Here is a 16,033-nt window from a genome sequence, read left to right as displayed (position 1 = left end):
CAGCCTGAAGGCGGCGGTGACGTGAGACAGGGCAGAGCCACACTAATAGAGGCCACGTGTAAGGAGGAGAGTAGCAGCGGCAGCTTCTCACTCTGGTCTTGCTGTTCACATGAGCCTGCTGCTGCAGGAGAAACTTCACCATCTTGATGTTGCCATAGTGACAGGCCACATGAAGCGCTGTGTAGCCCATCTGAAAGAGAGATGGAGAGGGGGGGGGGGGTTGGCTATGTTTCAGTGGCCTCATTATAAACAGCTTGGTGGCTCTGTTGTACCTTGAACAGTCCTGCCAGTAAAATATTATTGAAATTTGAGAGTGTGGATGCTGTATGAAAGTATTGGAAATGGCATGTCGTCATAGCATGTGGTGCATCGTACTGATAATACTGAACCCCACTCTACTGAATATAACAGGAAAGTGTACATTACACGTTTCTGTTTTTCTACACTGTATTCTGAGGTTTGTGGTTGACATCATGCAGCATGTCTTACCCGTGAGGCTGCGTAGACTGATGCCCCCTGTTTGACCAGGGTGTCTGCTATCCCTACGTGACCTTCCTGGGCCACCAGGTGCAGAGGGGTCAGTCCATTCTGAGAGACACGGGGGGGAACAGGAGGAATACAGTAGGCTGCTGGTCAGTCTGTTCACTAACCAGCTCTGAGTCAGTCTAAGTCACAGTGCACCGTCAAAACACGCATACTAGTAGGTAATTCCGGTTACCGGTTTGACCCAGTGATTGAAACATCTTGCCCTGTAGCCCTCAACACTTTATCTTACCATGGGTCTATCAAACCCTGTACAACTCAGCTAGCTATCCCTGAACGCTTGCCTCAAACCCTGTACAACTCAGCTAGCTATCCCTGAACGCTTGCCTCAAACCCTGTACAACTTAGCTAGCTATCCCTGAACGCTTTCCTCAAACCCTGTACAACTCAGCTAGCTATCCCTGAACGCTTGCCTCAAACCCTGTACAACTCAGCTAGCTATCCCTGAACGCTTGCCTCAAACCCTGTACAACTCAGCTAGCTATCCCTGAACGCTTGCCTCAAACCCTCCTGAGATGTATTGTTCCTCTCTCCAGTCCACTACCTTGTTCCCCAGGTTGACGTTGGCCTGTTTGGAGATGAGCAGGGCCACCATGTCTGGCTGGCCCTCCTGTGAGGCCAGATGGAGGGGTGTGACCCCCTGGAGGGACTCCGCGTTGGCAGAGGCTCCATACTGCAGCAGGCAGCCGGCCGCCTCCATCTGGTTCTGCTTGGCTGCAATGTGCAGAGGAGTGTAGCCGTTCTAGAGACAGACACAGGGAGTCCGCAGGGTTGGGGGTAATACACTGGATCATCAATTGGTGGATCGTATTCATCATAGTTTACACTAGTTACCAATGAACCTGGAAGGGGGATATACTAGTACCGCTATGTGTGAGCGGCATGTGTGTCACATCGTTCCTCTTACCCGGGCAGTGCTGTGTGCGTTGCCTCCCTTGCTGACCAGCAGCTTGACCACGTCCAGGTTGTTGTGATGGACGGCCACGTGTAGAGGAGTCAGGCCGTTCTGCTTGGACACACACACACACATACTTACTGTCACTAGCTATCTAAACCACAGAATATCAGTCTGCCTTTGTGGGCGCATGTTTAAAATGAAAAATGATGTCTTAAATGGTGGGACATGCTGATTCCTTTTGGGCTGTGATAAATGCCGGTCAGTACTTAGAATACAAGGTTTATTTGTTAGTCGGGCCACAGGAGAGTTTCATAGGCTTTAGGTGGGTCACAGTACTGAGAAGTATGCCTAGCACAGATAAAAAAGCACATGACAGTCTGTGTTGTGTTGCAGTGTGTTTTTCTACCTTTCCAGCCGCGTTGGGGTTGGCTCCTCTCTCCAGCAGCAGCTCGACCACGTCCACCTTGCCGTACTTACAGGCCACATGGAGAGGAGTGAAGCCTTTCTGCTTGGACACACAAACACACAGATTCAGCATGAGCAGGAGAACTAAAAGAGGTGAGGTGTGAAGGGATTAGGAGTGAGAGGAACGAACTTGAGAGAAAAATTGGGTTAGAGAGAGATAGCGATAGAAAGAGAGAGAGGGTGAGGAAAAGAGAGAGAGAGAGAGAGAGAGAGAGAGAGAGCGAGAGAGAGAGAGCGAGAGAAAGAAAAGTCGGTAAATCAAAGGAGAACCTTTGTCATCTTGGTTTGTTGGGCCGCCCCGTCCAGGAGAATCCGGGTGGTGTGGGCGTGTCCCTCACGGGCGGCGATGTGTAAGGGGGTGTGGCCAGCGGTGGTAGCTGAGTCAGGATTGGCCTTGTGCTCCAGGAGCAGCTTGACCAGCTCCTTATGTCCCATACGGGCCGCACAGTGCAGAGGGGTCTGGTCATCCTAGAGAGAGAGAGAGAGAGAGAGAGAGAGAGAGAGAGAGAGAGAGAGAGTGAGGAAAAACAGAAATTGGAATGAAATACGTGTAGCCAATTGTATTTAGCTAGCAGTAACATTAAGGTATTTGTGCAGTGTATGTTGTTGTAAAGATAGTAACTGAAGAATTGATATATATGTATATATATTATTCTCTTCAGTTACTATCTTTACAACAACAGCATAAATGTAACAGTAACAGCATGCAACAGTAACAGCATGTAACAGTAACAACAGCATACACTTTCACTGGGGAGGGGGGGACATGTCCCACCCACATTCTGAAATTGCATTTTTGTCCCCCCCATGTGGACACCTCTGACCAGTTGGGAAGGCTGCTTGGAGTGTTTATCCAACTTATATTTTGTCCCCCCCATGTGGACACCTCCGACCAGTTGGGAAGGCTGCTTGGAGTGTTTATCCAACTTATATTATGTCCCCCCCATGTGGACGCCTCCGACCAGTTGGGTAGGCTGCTTGGAGTGTTTATCCAACTTATATTATGTCCCCCCCATGTGGACACCTCCGACCAGTTGTGTAGGCTGCTTGGAGTGTTTATCCAACTTATAATTATGTCCCCCCCATGTGGACACCTCCGACCAGTTGTGTAGGCTGCTTGGAGTGTTTATCCAACTTATAATTATGTCCCCCCCCACACACTTCTAAAACCAAATATGCTCCCCTGATATGTACCATGTGCTGGTGGTTTTGAATGTGTATTCCAACCAGGACAGAGTTTGTAGTAAAACATGCTGAATGCTCATAGATGTGTATTTGAGAGTGTGTACCGTACCTTAGCCTTGGCATCCACCTGGGCTGTGTTCTGCAGCAGGAACTGAGCCACCTCACAGTGGCCTGCCCTGGAAGCCATGTGGAGGGGCGTCTCCACTTTCTGTTACACAAACACAGGTCAGAGGTCACATAGCCTGTCACAACCACTCTGACATTAAACACAGGACTAGGCCATGCAATATCAATAACACACACACATCAACTAAAATATCACATTATACACACAGAGAACAGGCTTTAGTCATCCAATCCATATGAATGCATGGACCAGATACCCGTCCATCATAACCTGCCAGCTGGTGTTCATTTCAACATAAGAATAAGATAAGTTACTACTAGTCCATCAGAGAGCGCTGGATATTTCACCCCCGTGTCAATAATAAAGGTTATAAAGGGGTGGCCTCTCACCACATTGGAGGCATTGGGAGAAGCACCTCTGTGGAGCAGGTTCTTCACAATGTTCAGGTGGCCCATGAAGGCTGCTACATGCAGGGGGGTCAGACCAGACTATGTAAGGGGAGGGGGGGCACATGAAGAGAGAGAAGGTGTTATATAAATCCACCTCCATTAAGCCTACATTCTCACTTTCAGACCTTTTGTAATGGCATAACTGGCAGCAAACTATTACAACAATTAGAAACAGTAGTGCACCAAATCCATTGCTCTTCAAAAGAGTGTTATCTCACCTCTGTGACGGCCTCCAGGGAGGCAGAGTGTTTCAGAAGCAGGTCCATGGAGCGCATGTGGTTCTTCTTACAGGCAATGTGGAGGGGAGTGAACCCATTCTGAACAAAGTCACAACATTTGACTAATTCAGCGTAGAGTTATGTTCGGTACGCACAAAATGGGAGAAAGCATTTAGAAATGGAGACGGTCCTGCCTGAACTTGTCCAATAACAACCATCATTCATATTTCATAATGTTTTCTACTGTTTGTGCCTACTGAACGTGACCCAGTTATAAAAGCTCAGTATACCTGACCAATTGACAGCTACAGTACACCTCACCCTTAACACCAGTATAGAGAAATAGAAGGACACTTAAGAGCTGCTGACCAGTGCACGTGCGTTGGCCTTGGCCCCCTTGTCCAGCAGTACTTTGGCCATGCGGTGGTGACCACAGTGGGCCGCCACGTGTAGAGGGGTTAGGTGGTCCAGCGTGATGTCATCGATCTCAGCGTTGTACTGAAGGAGCTGCCTCACACAATCCATGTGGTCACCCTGGGCCGCCATGTGGATGGGGGACAGGCCATTCTGGAGGGGAGAGAGGGAGGACCGGGAGATAGAAAGGAGAAGAGCAGTGTAAGACCTTTGAGTAGGGAAAAATGTATAAATTAATAATACTGAAATAAGTCACGCCTCTGTGCTGCTGGCAGAGAATCATTTGGCATTGGTTACTGCTGAAAATGCAAGTGTGTGTGATATTGTGCCAAAGTGGTGTTAATGGTGTGATATTGTGCCAAAGTGGTGTTAATGGTGTGATATTGTGCCAAAGTGGTGTTAATGGTGTGATATTGTGCCAAAGTGGTGTTAATGGTGTGATATTGTGCCAAAGTGGACGTAAAGTATGGCCCTTTATTTTCCCCATAGTGGACTCCAAGAAGCCCGTGGCTGACCTTGGTCTTGGCCTGGATGGGAGCCCCCTGGTCCAGCAGTAGATCGATGATCCTCACGTGACCGTTCCTGGCCGCACAGTGCAAAGGGGTCAGCTCATCCTAAAGAGAGTGAAGAAGCCAGGTAGGGTTAAACAGTTTTCAAGGGGGTCAGCTCATCCTAAAGAGAGTGAAGAAGCCAGGTAGGGTTAAACAGTTTTCAAGGGGGTCAGCTCATCCTAAAGAGAGTGAAGAAGCCAGGTAGGGTTAAACAGTTTTCAAGGGGGTCAGCTCATCCTAAAGAGAGTGAAGAAGCCAGGTAGGGTTAAACAGTTTTCAAGGGGGTCAGCTCATCCTAAAGAGAGTGAAGAAGCCAGGTAGGGTTAAACAGTTTTCAAGGGGGTCAGCTCATCCTAAAGAGAGTGAAGAAGCCAGGTAGGGTTAAACAGTTTTCAAGGGGGTCAGCTCATCCTAAAGAGAGTGAAGAAGCCAGGTAGGGTTAAACAGTTTTCAAGGGGGTCAGCTCATCCTAAAGAGAGTGAAGAAGCCAGGTAGGGTTAAACAGTTTTCAAGGGGGTCAGCTCATCCTAAAGAGAGTGAAGAAGCCAGGTAGGGTTAAACAGTTTTCAAGTCAAATGGCAGAAAGGGGTGGATGAGGAGGAGGAAGAGGAAGAGGAGAAAGGGTGGGTTACAGTACCTTGGTCATGGCGTCTATCTGGGCCCCTCTGTCCAGCAAAAGCCGAACCATGATCGCATTACCCCTCCTAGAAGCTATGTGCACGGGGGTGATACCATTCTGAGAGAGGGGAAAGAACAATTTCTAAATCAATTGAATCAAAGACTCTTCTGTTAGGAAATGGGGTCTTTGAGGGACTATGATATCTACAATATCTATGTCACGATTAAGGCAGATACAGTAGGTACAGTATAGGTGAGGTTTAATGGACTGACCTTGGGAGTATAGTTGACATTGGCTCCTCTGTTAATTAGCAGTTGGGCCACACTCAGGTTCTCATAGTGAGCCGCGATGTGGAGAGGAGTGAAGCCAGTCTACAGACAGAGCGAGAGAGCGAGAGAGAGAGAAAATAGTAACATCTTATTTTCATCATCCATGGTTGCAGGTAGCCTTTGTTGAAAGCTTTTTTGTTTATTGGAAGCTTTTTTGTTTAATCAAATGTATTTATAGAGCCCTTTTTACATCAGCAGATGTCACAAAGTGCTATACAGAAACCCGGCCTAAAACACCAAACAGCAAGCAATGCAGATAATCACCTTTGATGCTATTGCTTTTCTGCAAGTCAACACAACAGTGTTTTGACTGACATCAGCTAATGACACCAGCATATTAAGGCTTAATAAGTCATCATTCACACACACACACACACACACACACACACACACACACACACACACACACACACACACACACACACACACACACACACTACCTTGCTGAGGACGTCGGGGTTAGGGTCATTCTGCAACAGTACTGCGGCAGTGCGTGTGTCGTCGTTGCGTGCAGCAATGTGCAAAGCGGGAAGACGGACCTTGCCCTTGGTGCCGTAGTTGATGAGCAGGGCCACCACGTTCTCATGACCCTGCTGGAGAGCCACTGCCAGCGGCGTGAACCCATCCTGACAGACAGGGGAAGAGAGATGGAGGTAGAATGTTGGATAGAGGGAGGGGTGGCCATTGAGTAAGGTCAGAAGGGAGAAAGGAGGAGAGGGAAGGACAGAGGGAGAGGTAGCGAGGGAGAAAGAAGAGGAGAGGAGGGAGAAGGAGGTAAGGAATGTCAACGATAGGGTGCAAGGGAGTGGGAGAAAAAGGGAGACAAGCCAAGTGATAATGGAAGGGTTGAGAGAAGGGTAAGTAGAGGGAGAAGAAGAGAGAGCAGAAGAAAATGAAGATAGGGGCAGAGGACAAGAGGAAAGGAAAATGTGATACATTGTAAATTGAGATTACTGTAATGGAAAGAGGAGAGAAAGTTAATGTAACATTTGTCTAGTGGACTAATGCAATCTGAGAAGGCATGACTGTAGGCCTTTACTCACCTCTGTTGGAAGGCTCTGATTGGCTCCATTCTCTAACAGGAACTTAACGACCTCTAAGTGGTTCTCTTGTGCAGCCATGTAGAGGGGGCTGAAGCCTTTCTGTAAAGAAGAGGTACATGATGCATGGTTACCAGTAGGGCTTTGGAGGTCATGACATTTTGTCAGCCGGCAATTGTCAAGAAAATAATTGCCAGTCTCACAGTAATTGACCGTTAATTAACATAAACAAGTTTAGCATCTCCTGGCTTCCATGCATATCCTACAAGCCACTTGTGGTGGAAAAAGTACCCAATTGTCATAAAAGTAAAGATACCTTAATCGAAAGTGAAAGTCACCCAGTAAAATACTACTTGAGTAAAAGTATAAAAGTATTTGGTTTCAAATATACTTAAGTATCAAAAGTCAATTGAATTGCTAAAATATACTTAAGTATCACAAGTAAAAGTAAAAGTATAAATAATTTTGAATTCCTTATATTAAGCAAACCAGACGGCAAATGTTTTGTATTTTTTATTTACTGATAGCCAGGGATACACTCCAACACTTAGACATAATTTACAAACAAAGCTTGGGCTTAGTGAGTTCGCCAGATCAGAGGCAGTAGGGGTGACCAGGGATGTTCTCTTGATAAGTGTGTGAATTAGACAATTTTCCTGCTCTGCTATGCATTCAAAATGTAACGAGTACTTTTGGGTATCAGTCAAAATGTATGGAGTAAAAAGTACACTATTTTCCTTAGGAATGTAGTGAAGTAAAATAAATCCATTATTTATTTTAGACAGGTCTAAAGGAACATGTTATGAAGAAAATGTAGTCTATTTCAGAAGAACAGAATAGCATACTCTGAGTTGTCCTTATGTTAGGTCCTGATCTGGCTATGCCAAATGTCAGTGGGCTACACTAGTTCAATTAGCAGACAAGATAAGCTTAGAAATCCGTGGCATTATTTTATAGTATGAAGAATACAATTGAACATAGCTGAATAAAATAGAAAGCTGCACATGCAGCTATTCTGTGCTGAGTGGTCAACAAAGAAACCGGTCCTCCTATATGCTTCATTTAGAATTACTTATGCAACTTTAGTTGTGATACAAACGTTGGGCTATATTTTATGGCTGCATGATGCGACTCTAATGATGATTTGAAAAAAGTTGCATGAAAGGCATGAGCTCTGCTTTGTTTGTTGTGCAGGCTGCACACACACTTCGACAGGCTCTCATTCACAATTTGACAAGCACTTCATAATATTCTCATCAGGCCTCAAATTTCCTGGTAGCCGTAATTCCTCCTAAAAAATCTACGGTTTTTGCGGCCAAAATGGCCCTTGTGCCTTTGGGCTGAATGTAATAATCATATTTCCCTTTTCCCGGCTGCCAATCGGCGTGCTCTGCACCTTTCACTCACATGGCTCTCTCAGATATCTCAATTCTTATTAGCCAATGCCCCTTATGTGATCGGGTTCTTCTCACAGGCATCTCAACTCCGAAGTAGGCTACAAGTGAAGACAGACACATCGGGGACGCAACTGCTCGCGTCCCTCTTAGTGAATTCTGAGACGCATAGTGAAGATGTTAGAGGAACTGTCCACGTGCTTTTCATCAACCAACATGAGTAGATGAGTAAGGCCTAACAAACAGCAAAAGCACTAGCCTATGTCAATCTACTATCCCCCATAGTACAAAAGTTGACCTATTCTATTGGTGAACTTGTCTTTCTGTGCGAGAAAATGATATTCAAACATACTCCCATCAAAAAACCTTTCAATAGCAATGAGGTTGATGCAACAGATCAGAAACTTTAGCTTAAAATGTTAATAAACTATTAGTCTATTTCTTCACATTCTAAGCGCAGAAATTGCGCACAATTTTGCAAAATGCAAGCAATCAGTTAGCGGGAAAAGACGACTGTCAAAAAGGACTGCAAATGAGATTATGCAAGTAATGCTTTATTATAAAGGTGCAATTTTTATGGTGAAAATTATATTCTCCAAACTTGAAACTCACTCGCCGCCTATGCATGCCAGTTAGGCTCTACATCGGTTGTAAAAAATAATGCATGTGCTTCATTTTAAGAAGTTATTTGGCTACTTTAGTTGTGATACAAACCTTATCAAAAACATATAGGCCTATGGGCTAAGCTACATGAGATGTGTGCCTACGATTTGAAAAAGTTGCACACAAAAAAGGCATGCGCTGTTTCTTTTCTTACTGCACACGCTGGGCATCATTCACAAATAATAATACAGAATTCACAAGTGATAGGCTAATATTGTCACCCATCAGACTACTATGTAACCTTGTATTTACATATACTAAATCATATGTGTGAAATTAGTTTTGATTTAGAATCGACCATTATCATGCACCTGTCTTGGAACAGGGGGAAAAAAATACATGTCATCGGTAGCGAATGGAGGACACTTTTCCCACTTTTCCCATTTTTATGCCAGCCAGGTAGGATATAATCCTGTTGTAAAGCGAAGCAATGTGCTTAATATTTGGAAAGTTGAGAATGAAATATAGTAGTCCTAGTCTATAGAAAGCTGATGGGACCCTCCTCTTTTTAATAGAGGCCATCAAAACTGTGTTCTCACGCAATTGCATAGCCTACAGAAATGTTGCGCAACATGAGCTCTCATGAAGTGTCTCATTAGATTTTCGATACATCTGCATTAATGTCAGAGTGATCGGAGGGACAATAGAGTGCTGAGTACCAGGAAGTTATGAAGTTTGGTAGGCTACTAATGACCATCAGCAGCATCAGAGCTTGGAGAAGACTAACTACCATGACTAAACGGTCGTGGAATTTGCGGTGGTCATGACTCGTGACTGTAATATGGTCCCCGTAACAGCCCTAGCTACCATCAACATACACACGCGCACACACACACACACACACTACACCCCCCCCCCCCCCCTCCCCCAACCTCCTGAATAACAGTAAGAAGCAGTATAATGTCACTGATGACTCACCTGGGACTGGGAATTGACGTTGGCTCCATAGTTGACGAGCTCAGCCACCACTTTCTCCTGGCCTGCCAACGCAGCGATATGGAGGGCAGTGTTCCCTTTCTGGAGGTGACACACAAACACACACAGAGAGAGAGACAGAGAGCAGTCTGAGTTCAGCCTTATGACCCAAATCTCTACTTAAAAAGCTTTGATAAGGATACAGTGCTAAGAAATAATGAGTTATGACTTATCAGTCCCTTAAGGATTTTGTGGGGATTTTTTGTTATATTTGCGGGCAAAAGGCTTGATTTTGCTGCGGCAATTCTGACATTTTGTTGTGAAAATGCGCTGACAAAGGAAAAAGTTTGTTGACGTGTCGATTGATTCAACCATATTATGCGGTAAATCTGTGGTGATTAGTTGAAGTTGCAAGCCCTCTTTTTGTACTGCGGTGATGGGTCAGTTTTATTCGATAATATTGTAATGATTTGACTGTTTCATGTGGAAAAAGTGTGGTAATTTGTCAAATTTGCAAGCCCTCGCATAATATGCAGAGAATTGTTGATTTTGCAAAAAAAAATTGGGATCGCAGAATCGCTGAATTCTGGAGGGACTGACTTATGACTTAATAGATTGATATTGAATAGATTAAATTAGATACATCCGTTTGTAGGCCTATCAAATGAGATGAATAAGTATTCACACCACCTGATTTACCTACATTTAAAAAAAAATATTGATTTGTCCTTTAATGTCAATAACCTACACAAAATACTCTGTAATATCTAAAGAGGAAGAAAAATGCTAACATCTGTAAAAAATTAATGAAAATAAACCCCCTGATTCAATACATGTTAGAATCACATTTAACATGGATTACAGCTGTGAGTCTTTCTGGGTGAGTCTCTAAGAGCTTACAAACCTGGATTGTGCAACATTTCACCTGTATTCTTTAAAAAATTCTACAAGTTCTGTCAAATTGGTTGCTGATCATTGCTAGACAACCATTTTCAGGTTTTGCCATAGATTGTCAAGCAGATGTAAGTCAAAACTGTAACTCGGCCACTCTGGAACATTTGGTAAGCAACTCTTGGCCTTGTGTTTTGGGTTATTGTCCTGTAGAAAGGTGAATTCATCTCCCAGTGTCTAAGGGAAAACAGACTGAACCAGGTTTTCCTCTAGGATTTTGCCTGTGCTTAGCTCCATTCCGTTTAATTTTTATCCTGAAAAACTCTCCAGTCCTTTAACGATTACAAGCAATACCCATAACATGATGCAGCCACCACTATGCTTGAAAATATGGAGTGGTAGTTAGTAATGTGTTGGATTTTCCCCCAACACAACACTTTGTATACAGAACAAAAAGTTAATTGCTTTGCCACATTTTTTTGCAGCATTTCTTTAGTGCCTTGTTGCAAACAGGATGCATGTTTTGGAATATTTGTATTCTGTACAGGCTTACTTCTTTTCACTCAGTCAATTCTGTTAGTATTGTGGAGTAACTACAATGTTGTTTATCCATCCTCAGTTTTCTCCTATCACGCCCAATAAACTCTGTAACTGTTTTAAAGTCACCATTGGCCTCATGGTGAAATCCCTGAGCGGTTTCCTTCCTCTCCGGGAAATGAGTTAGGAAGGACGCCTGTATCTTTGTAGTGACTGGGTGTATTGATATATCATCCAAAGCGTAATTAATAACTTCACAATGCGCAAAGGGATATTCAATGTCTGCTTTAAAAAAAGTGGTTTGTGGTTTGTGGATTGTGGTTGAATCTACTCGACTCAGGGACCTTACAGATTATTGTATGTGTGGGGTACAGAGTAGAGGTAGTCATTCAAAAAACATGTTAAACACTATTATTGCACACAGAGTAAGTCAATGCAACTTATTATGTGACTTGCTAAGCACAGATTTATTCCTGAACTTATTTAGACTTGCCTTAACAAAGGGGGTTGAATACTTTTTCATGAATTTGTTAAAAAAAGATGTAAACATAATTCCACATTGTGTGTAGGACAGCAAACAAAAATCTAAAATGAATCGATTTTAAATTCAGGCTGTAACACAACAAAATGAGGAAAAAGTCAAGGGGAATTAATACTTTTTGAAGGCACTGTATATAGTGGATTCTATCTGTAAACAGTCTGTTATAGCTGGTGAATATCTCAAGCATAAGGCAGAGGTAGGTCTTATGCATCTGTGGTATGTGAGTAGAGTCATGGTAAGCAGTGAGTAGTGTGTGAGTAGTACCTTAGTGGTGGTCTCCAAGACAATGCCTGCGTGGAGTAGCCCCAGGACCATCTTGACGTGGCCTTCTTTCGAGGCCAGATGCAAACCGTTGAGCCCATTCTGCAGAGACCGCAGTGAAGATTAGTATTGACCACACAGAACCATCAGACAAAATCGTCAGCCATCAGAACGAGCCCCAATAGAATCTGTCTGCCTTTTAGTCCATTCATCACATGGATTCCTAAACAGTAGACACACTAAAAATAACAAGCAGAGAAACTCAAAACCCACAGTGGCTACGAAGCAGAACAAAACGATTTCTGAAGATAAACAACCTTAAGACTGAAACAATCGGGTCTCAAAGGAAGCAGACATGGATTTGTCTCAGGCTGTCAGGGCATACAGCTGCAGAATCAGACGGACTAAGAGTAAAGTCAGGGCCTGTCTCTGCTCTGCCAGCCTGCAGTACCGTGACTGGCCACAGGGCGACTCTCTAAACCACACTGGTCCCGCCCTCATACTGCAGTGTCACCCAATCACATGAATAACGTACTACATCTGCAGTGCATGCACACACTGAGGGGAGACACACATACACACACACACACACACACACGGGGGCAACACACGCGTGCATGCACACGCACATGCACACAAATGTGTATGTGTGAGCTGGCAGGAGTTTGCTGGTTTGTCAATCAGGCAGGGGTAGGTTGACAGACTGACTTCACATATAAAACCCTGACTCATAGTATTTTGTAGAACAGCAGTAGCTCCAACAATTATCATAGCTCTTTGCTCTACTTCAACCCCAATCCGAACTTGAACACATATAGAAAACATGTTTTACAACGTCACATCCCCACATATAGATACATGCAGCATGTGCATTGAAGGCACACTAAAGCATGCATCCTCATTTGTATCATAGCCTCTGATCCTTAGCCAGTAGTATAATTATTATAGTGGTAGTATTACTTGGTGTAGAGATAGTGGTATTAGTTTCACAACATTGACAGCTTGGTGCCATGGTTGTTTCTGTGAATGGTGCTGAGGGGTTGCAGTAGCAGATTGTAGGCTTACAGAGTGGGTGTGCATTCCCCGAGCTGTCCAGAGCATGGGCTCCCTGCCAGTGCTTGTGTACAAACTGAACTACCTTCCTTTCACCAAACTACTAATGAAAAATACAACAACTGAGTCCCTTCCACTTAAGCGTCCACTCATAAATAGGCTGGCATACATGTTACACACACGTTCCGTATGTGTTACAAAACTTGCCACTTGAGATGAGTCAGAAACAAAAAATGCATGCACCTCAGCCATTCTTTGCATGTGAATTTGACGTTATTTAAAACTACAATATGTAACTTTTTCAGCCACCTGACCAAATTGACATAGAGCTTTTTGTTATAGATCTGTCATTCTCTTTGAAAGCAAGTCTAGGAAGCGGTAGATCTATTCCCTTTGCACTATTTCTATGCTTCCCATTCTTAAGTTTCATTTTTGTGTCTTTTACTTTCGGTTATGTACACCAGCTTCAAACAGCTGAAAATGCATGTGTTTTGGTTAAGGGAAGTATATTTCACAGCTGTTTAGATGGTACAATGATTCTCTGTACTATACTTGCTTGTTTTGTCACATAAACAGAAATTAGGCGAACTATTAGAATTTTAGCAACCAGGAAATGGCAAAGTGTTTTCTGCATAGCACACCTTTAAGCGTTGTGCTTCTGTCATGATGCAACAAGGTGCAATGGAACAGATAAAGGGTAGGATAGGAAAGGAGCAGGGAGGAATCGAGAGAGGGTCTGGCTGTATGGCTAATTATTAATAGTTTCTCATTAAGGTTGTGAATGACTGGCATTAGTGCGCAGTAAACACAGCTAGAGTGGCAGGACACAGGGGACAATGTGGGAACATGGTTATGCATCCACACACACACACACACACACACACACACACACACACACACACACACACACACACACACACACACACACACACACACACACACACACACACACACACACACTCTAATCCTTGAAACAACAGTTTATCTAGGCTAGACTTGACTGTTAATAGATCTGATTGGCCGAAACCAAATAATGCCATCTATAAAAAAATACATCTATAATTTAATCTTAATAAAGTCTGATGTAATAAATGTTTTACGAGACAAACTCTGTGGTCCAGAGGTAGTGTACCAGACTGTGACCTTGAGGACTCTCTGACGTACCTGATTGGATGTGTTGATGTCTATTCCATTCTTGATGTGGTCCAGAGCCTTGTCAAGGTTCCCTGAACGGGCTGCACGGAGGAAACTGGTGACAGCATCCGCCTGGAGGGAAGGAGAGCACAGACAGAGACAGAGATAGAGACAAAGACAAACAGTAAGAGAAAGAGAGAGAGAAAGAGAGAGATAGAGAGAGAGAAGCGAGAGGGACAGAAATGTTTTTTTTTCTTCAGTTAGAATAGATCCCACTGAAATGTCTATAACAGTCTGGTTGTCATTCTTCAAAATCAGCATACTCTACTAAACTGCTCACGATCCCACTGTCTGATAGTCAAAAAATGCCTGACAACACAAACTGGTGAGCCTCCCCCTCACTAGGAGTTTGGTAGCTATACATAGCCGAGCACACGCTGACTCCATCCCTGCATGCTGACTGACTTCTGAGGCCTCTGTAAAAGCGATGTGTTCACCTCTGCCACCATGATCAGACAGAAAGGGAGATTGTAACATGGCTGCCTAGTACTGTAGTCCAGCATGCAATCTCTGCCTTGAGAACAAATATTATGACAATTCCATACAGTATGCCTACTCACCTCCACCCACACACTAGTCATATGCAATGATACATATTATGTAGGAGGTGAATTCTCAAGTAAGATTGCTATATTAAACTGATACAGTATGTCCTTTTTCTTACAGTACGGGATGTCTTGTACAATTTAGACTCGACAGACCTGCGGGTTTATCTTCTCCCATTTCCTATTTGTATGGTGTATTCTCACAAATCAATGTCCCTCAGATTTGATCAGACAGGCCTAGAACTCTTATATTTGCTTCCCACATAGAATACATTTTCCTCTGCTCTCTACTTCTCTTTCCAATCAATATTCCCCAAGGGCCTAAATGTACTGTGCCCTTTGCATACCCCATTTCTCTACCTCTATACCACTCTCCCCTCTCTCTCTCTTTTGCTCTCTCTACCTCTTTACATCTCTCTATATACATCTCTCTCTACCACTCCCCCCTCTCTTTATCTCTTTCTACATCTTTCTATTTACATCTCTGTCTATATAAACAGTTGAATTTGGAAGTTTACGTACACCTTAGTCACCTTAGCCATTTAAACTCAGTTTTTCACAATTCCTGACATTTAATCCTAGTAAAAATTCCCTGTTTTAGGTCAGTTAGGATCACCACTTTATTTTAGAATGTGAAATGTCAGAATGATAGTAGAGAGAATTGTTTATTTCAGCTTTTGTTTCTTTCATCACATTCCCAGTGGGTCAGAAGTTTACATACACTCAATTAGTATTTGGTAGCATTGCCTTTAAATTGTTTAACTTGGGTCAAACGTTTCGGGTAGCCTTCCACAAGCTTCCCATAATAAGTTGGGTGAATTTTGGCCCATTCCTCCTGACAGAGCTGGTGTAACTGAGTCAGGTTTGTAGGCATCCTTGCTCGCACACACTTTTTCAGTTCTGCCCACAAATTTTGTATAGGATTGAGGTCAGGGCTTTGTAATGGCCACTCCAATACCTTGACTTTGTTGTCCTTTGTTGACCCATTTGCGACCAAGCTTTAACTTCCTGATGATGTCTTGAGATGTTGCTTCAATATGTCCACATCATTTTCATACCTCATGATGCCATCTATTTTGTGAAGTGCACCAGTCCCTCCTAAAGCAAAGCACCCCCACAACATGATGCTGCCACCCCCGTGCTTCACGGTTGGGATGGTGTTCTTCGGCATGCAAGCCTCCCCCTTTTCCTCCAAACATAA

General features: G+C 43.7%; 1 protein-coding gene across 2 annotated transcripts in view; it reads right to left on the bottom strand.

Moving 5' to 3' along the window:
• Window positions 1-16,033, bottom strand: part of LOC139387875 (ankyrin-1-like) — an 88,566-nt gene that overhangs the window by 22,053 nt on the left and 50,480 nt on the right. Inside the window, exons 2-19 of one of the 2 annotated variants that reach the window (XM_071134194.1) lie at window positions 14,258-14,359; window positions 12,044-12,142; window positions 9,814-9,912; window positions 6,842-6,940; window positions 6,239-6,424; window positions 5,742-5,840; window positions 5,488-5,586; window positions 4,815-4,913; window positions 4,255-4,452; window positions 3,886-3,984; window positions 3,608-3,706; window positions 3,201-3,299; window positions 2,177-2,374; window positions 1,848-1,949; window positions 1,451-1,549; window positions 1,088-1,285; window positions 490-588; window positions 92-190 (exon numbers count right to left, since the gene is read on the bottom strand). In XM_071134194.1, the coding sequence (XP_070990295.1) occupies window positions 92-190; window positions 490-588; window positions 1,088-1,285; window positions 1,451-1,549; window positions 1,848-1,949; window positions 2,177-2,374; window positions 3,201-3,299; window positions 3,608-3,706; window positions 3,886-3,984; window positions 4,255-4,452; window positions 4,815-4,913; window positions 5,488-5,586; window positions 5,742-5,840; window positions 6,239-6,424; window positions 6,842-6,940; window positions 9,814-9,912; window positions 12,044-12,142; window positions 14,258-14,359 (2,172 nt within the window). The remainder of the gene's footprint in view (window positions 1-91; window positions 191-489; window positions 589-1,087; window positions 1,286-1,450; window positions 1,550-1,847; window positions 1,950-2,176; window positions 2,375-3,200; window positions 3,300-3,607; window positions 3,707-3,885; window positions 3,985-4,254; window positions 4,453-4,814; window positions 4,914-5,487; window positions 5,587-5,741; window positions 5,841-6,238; window positions 6,425-6,841; window positions 6,941-9,813; window positions 9,913-12,043; window positions 12,143-14,257; window positions 14,360-16,033) is intronic. The other variant, XM_071134193.1, reaches the window with a different exon arrangement.

This window comes from Oncorhynchus clarkii, chromosome 29 (genome assembly GCF_045791955.1).
Source record: "Oncorhynchus clarkii lewisi isolate Uvic-CL-2024 chromosome 29, UVic_Ocla_1.0, whole genome shotgun sequence".
NCBI lineage: Eukaryota > Metazoa > Chordata > Actinopteri > Salmoniformes > Salmonidae > Oncorhynchus > Oncorhynchus clarkii.
Note: the sequence above shows the minus strand (reverse complement) of the source record. Positions and strands in the feature narration are given on the sequence as shown.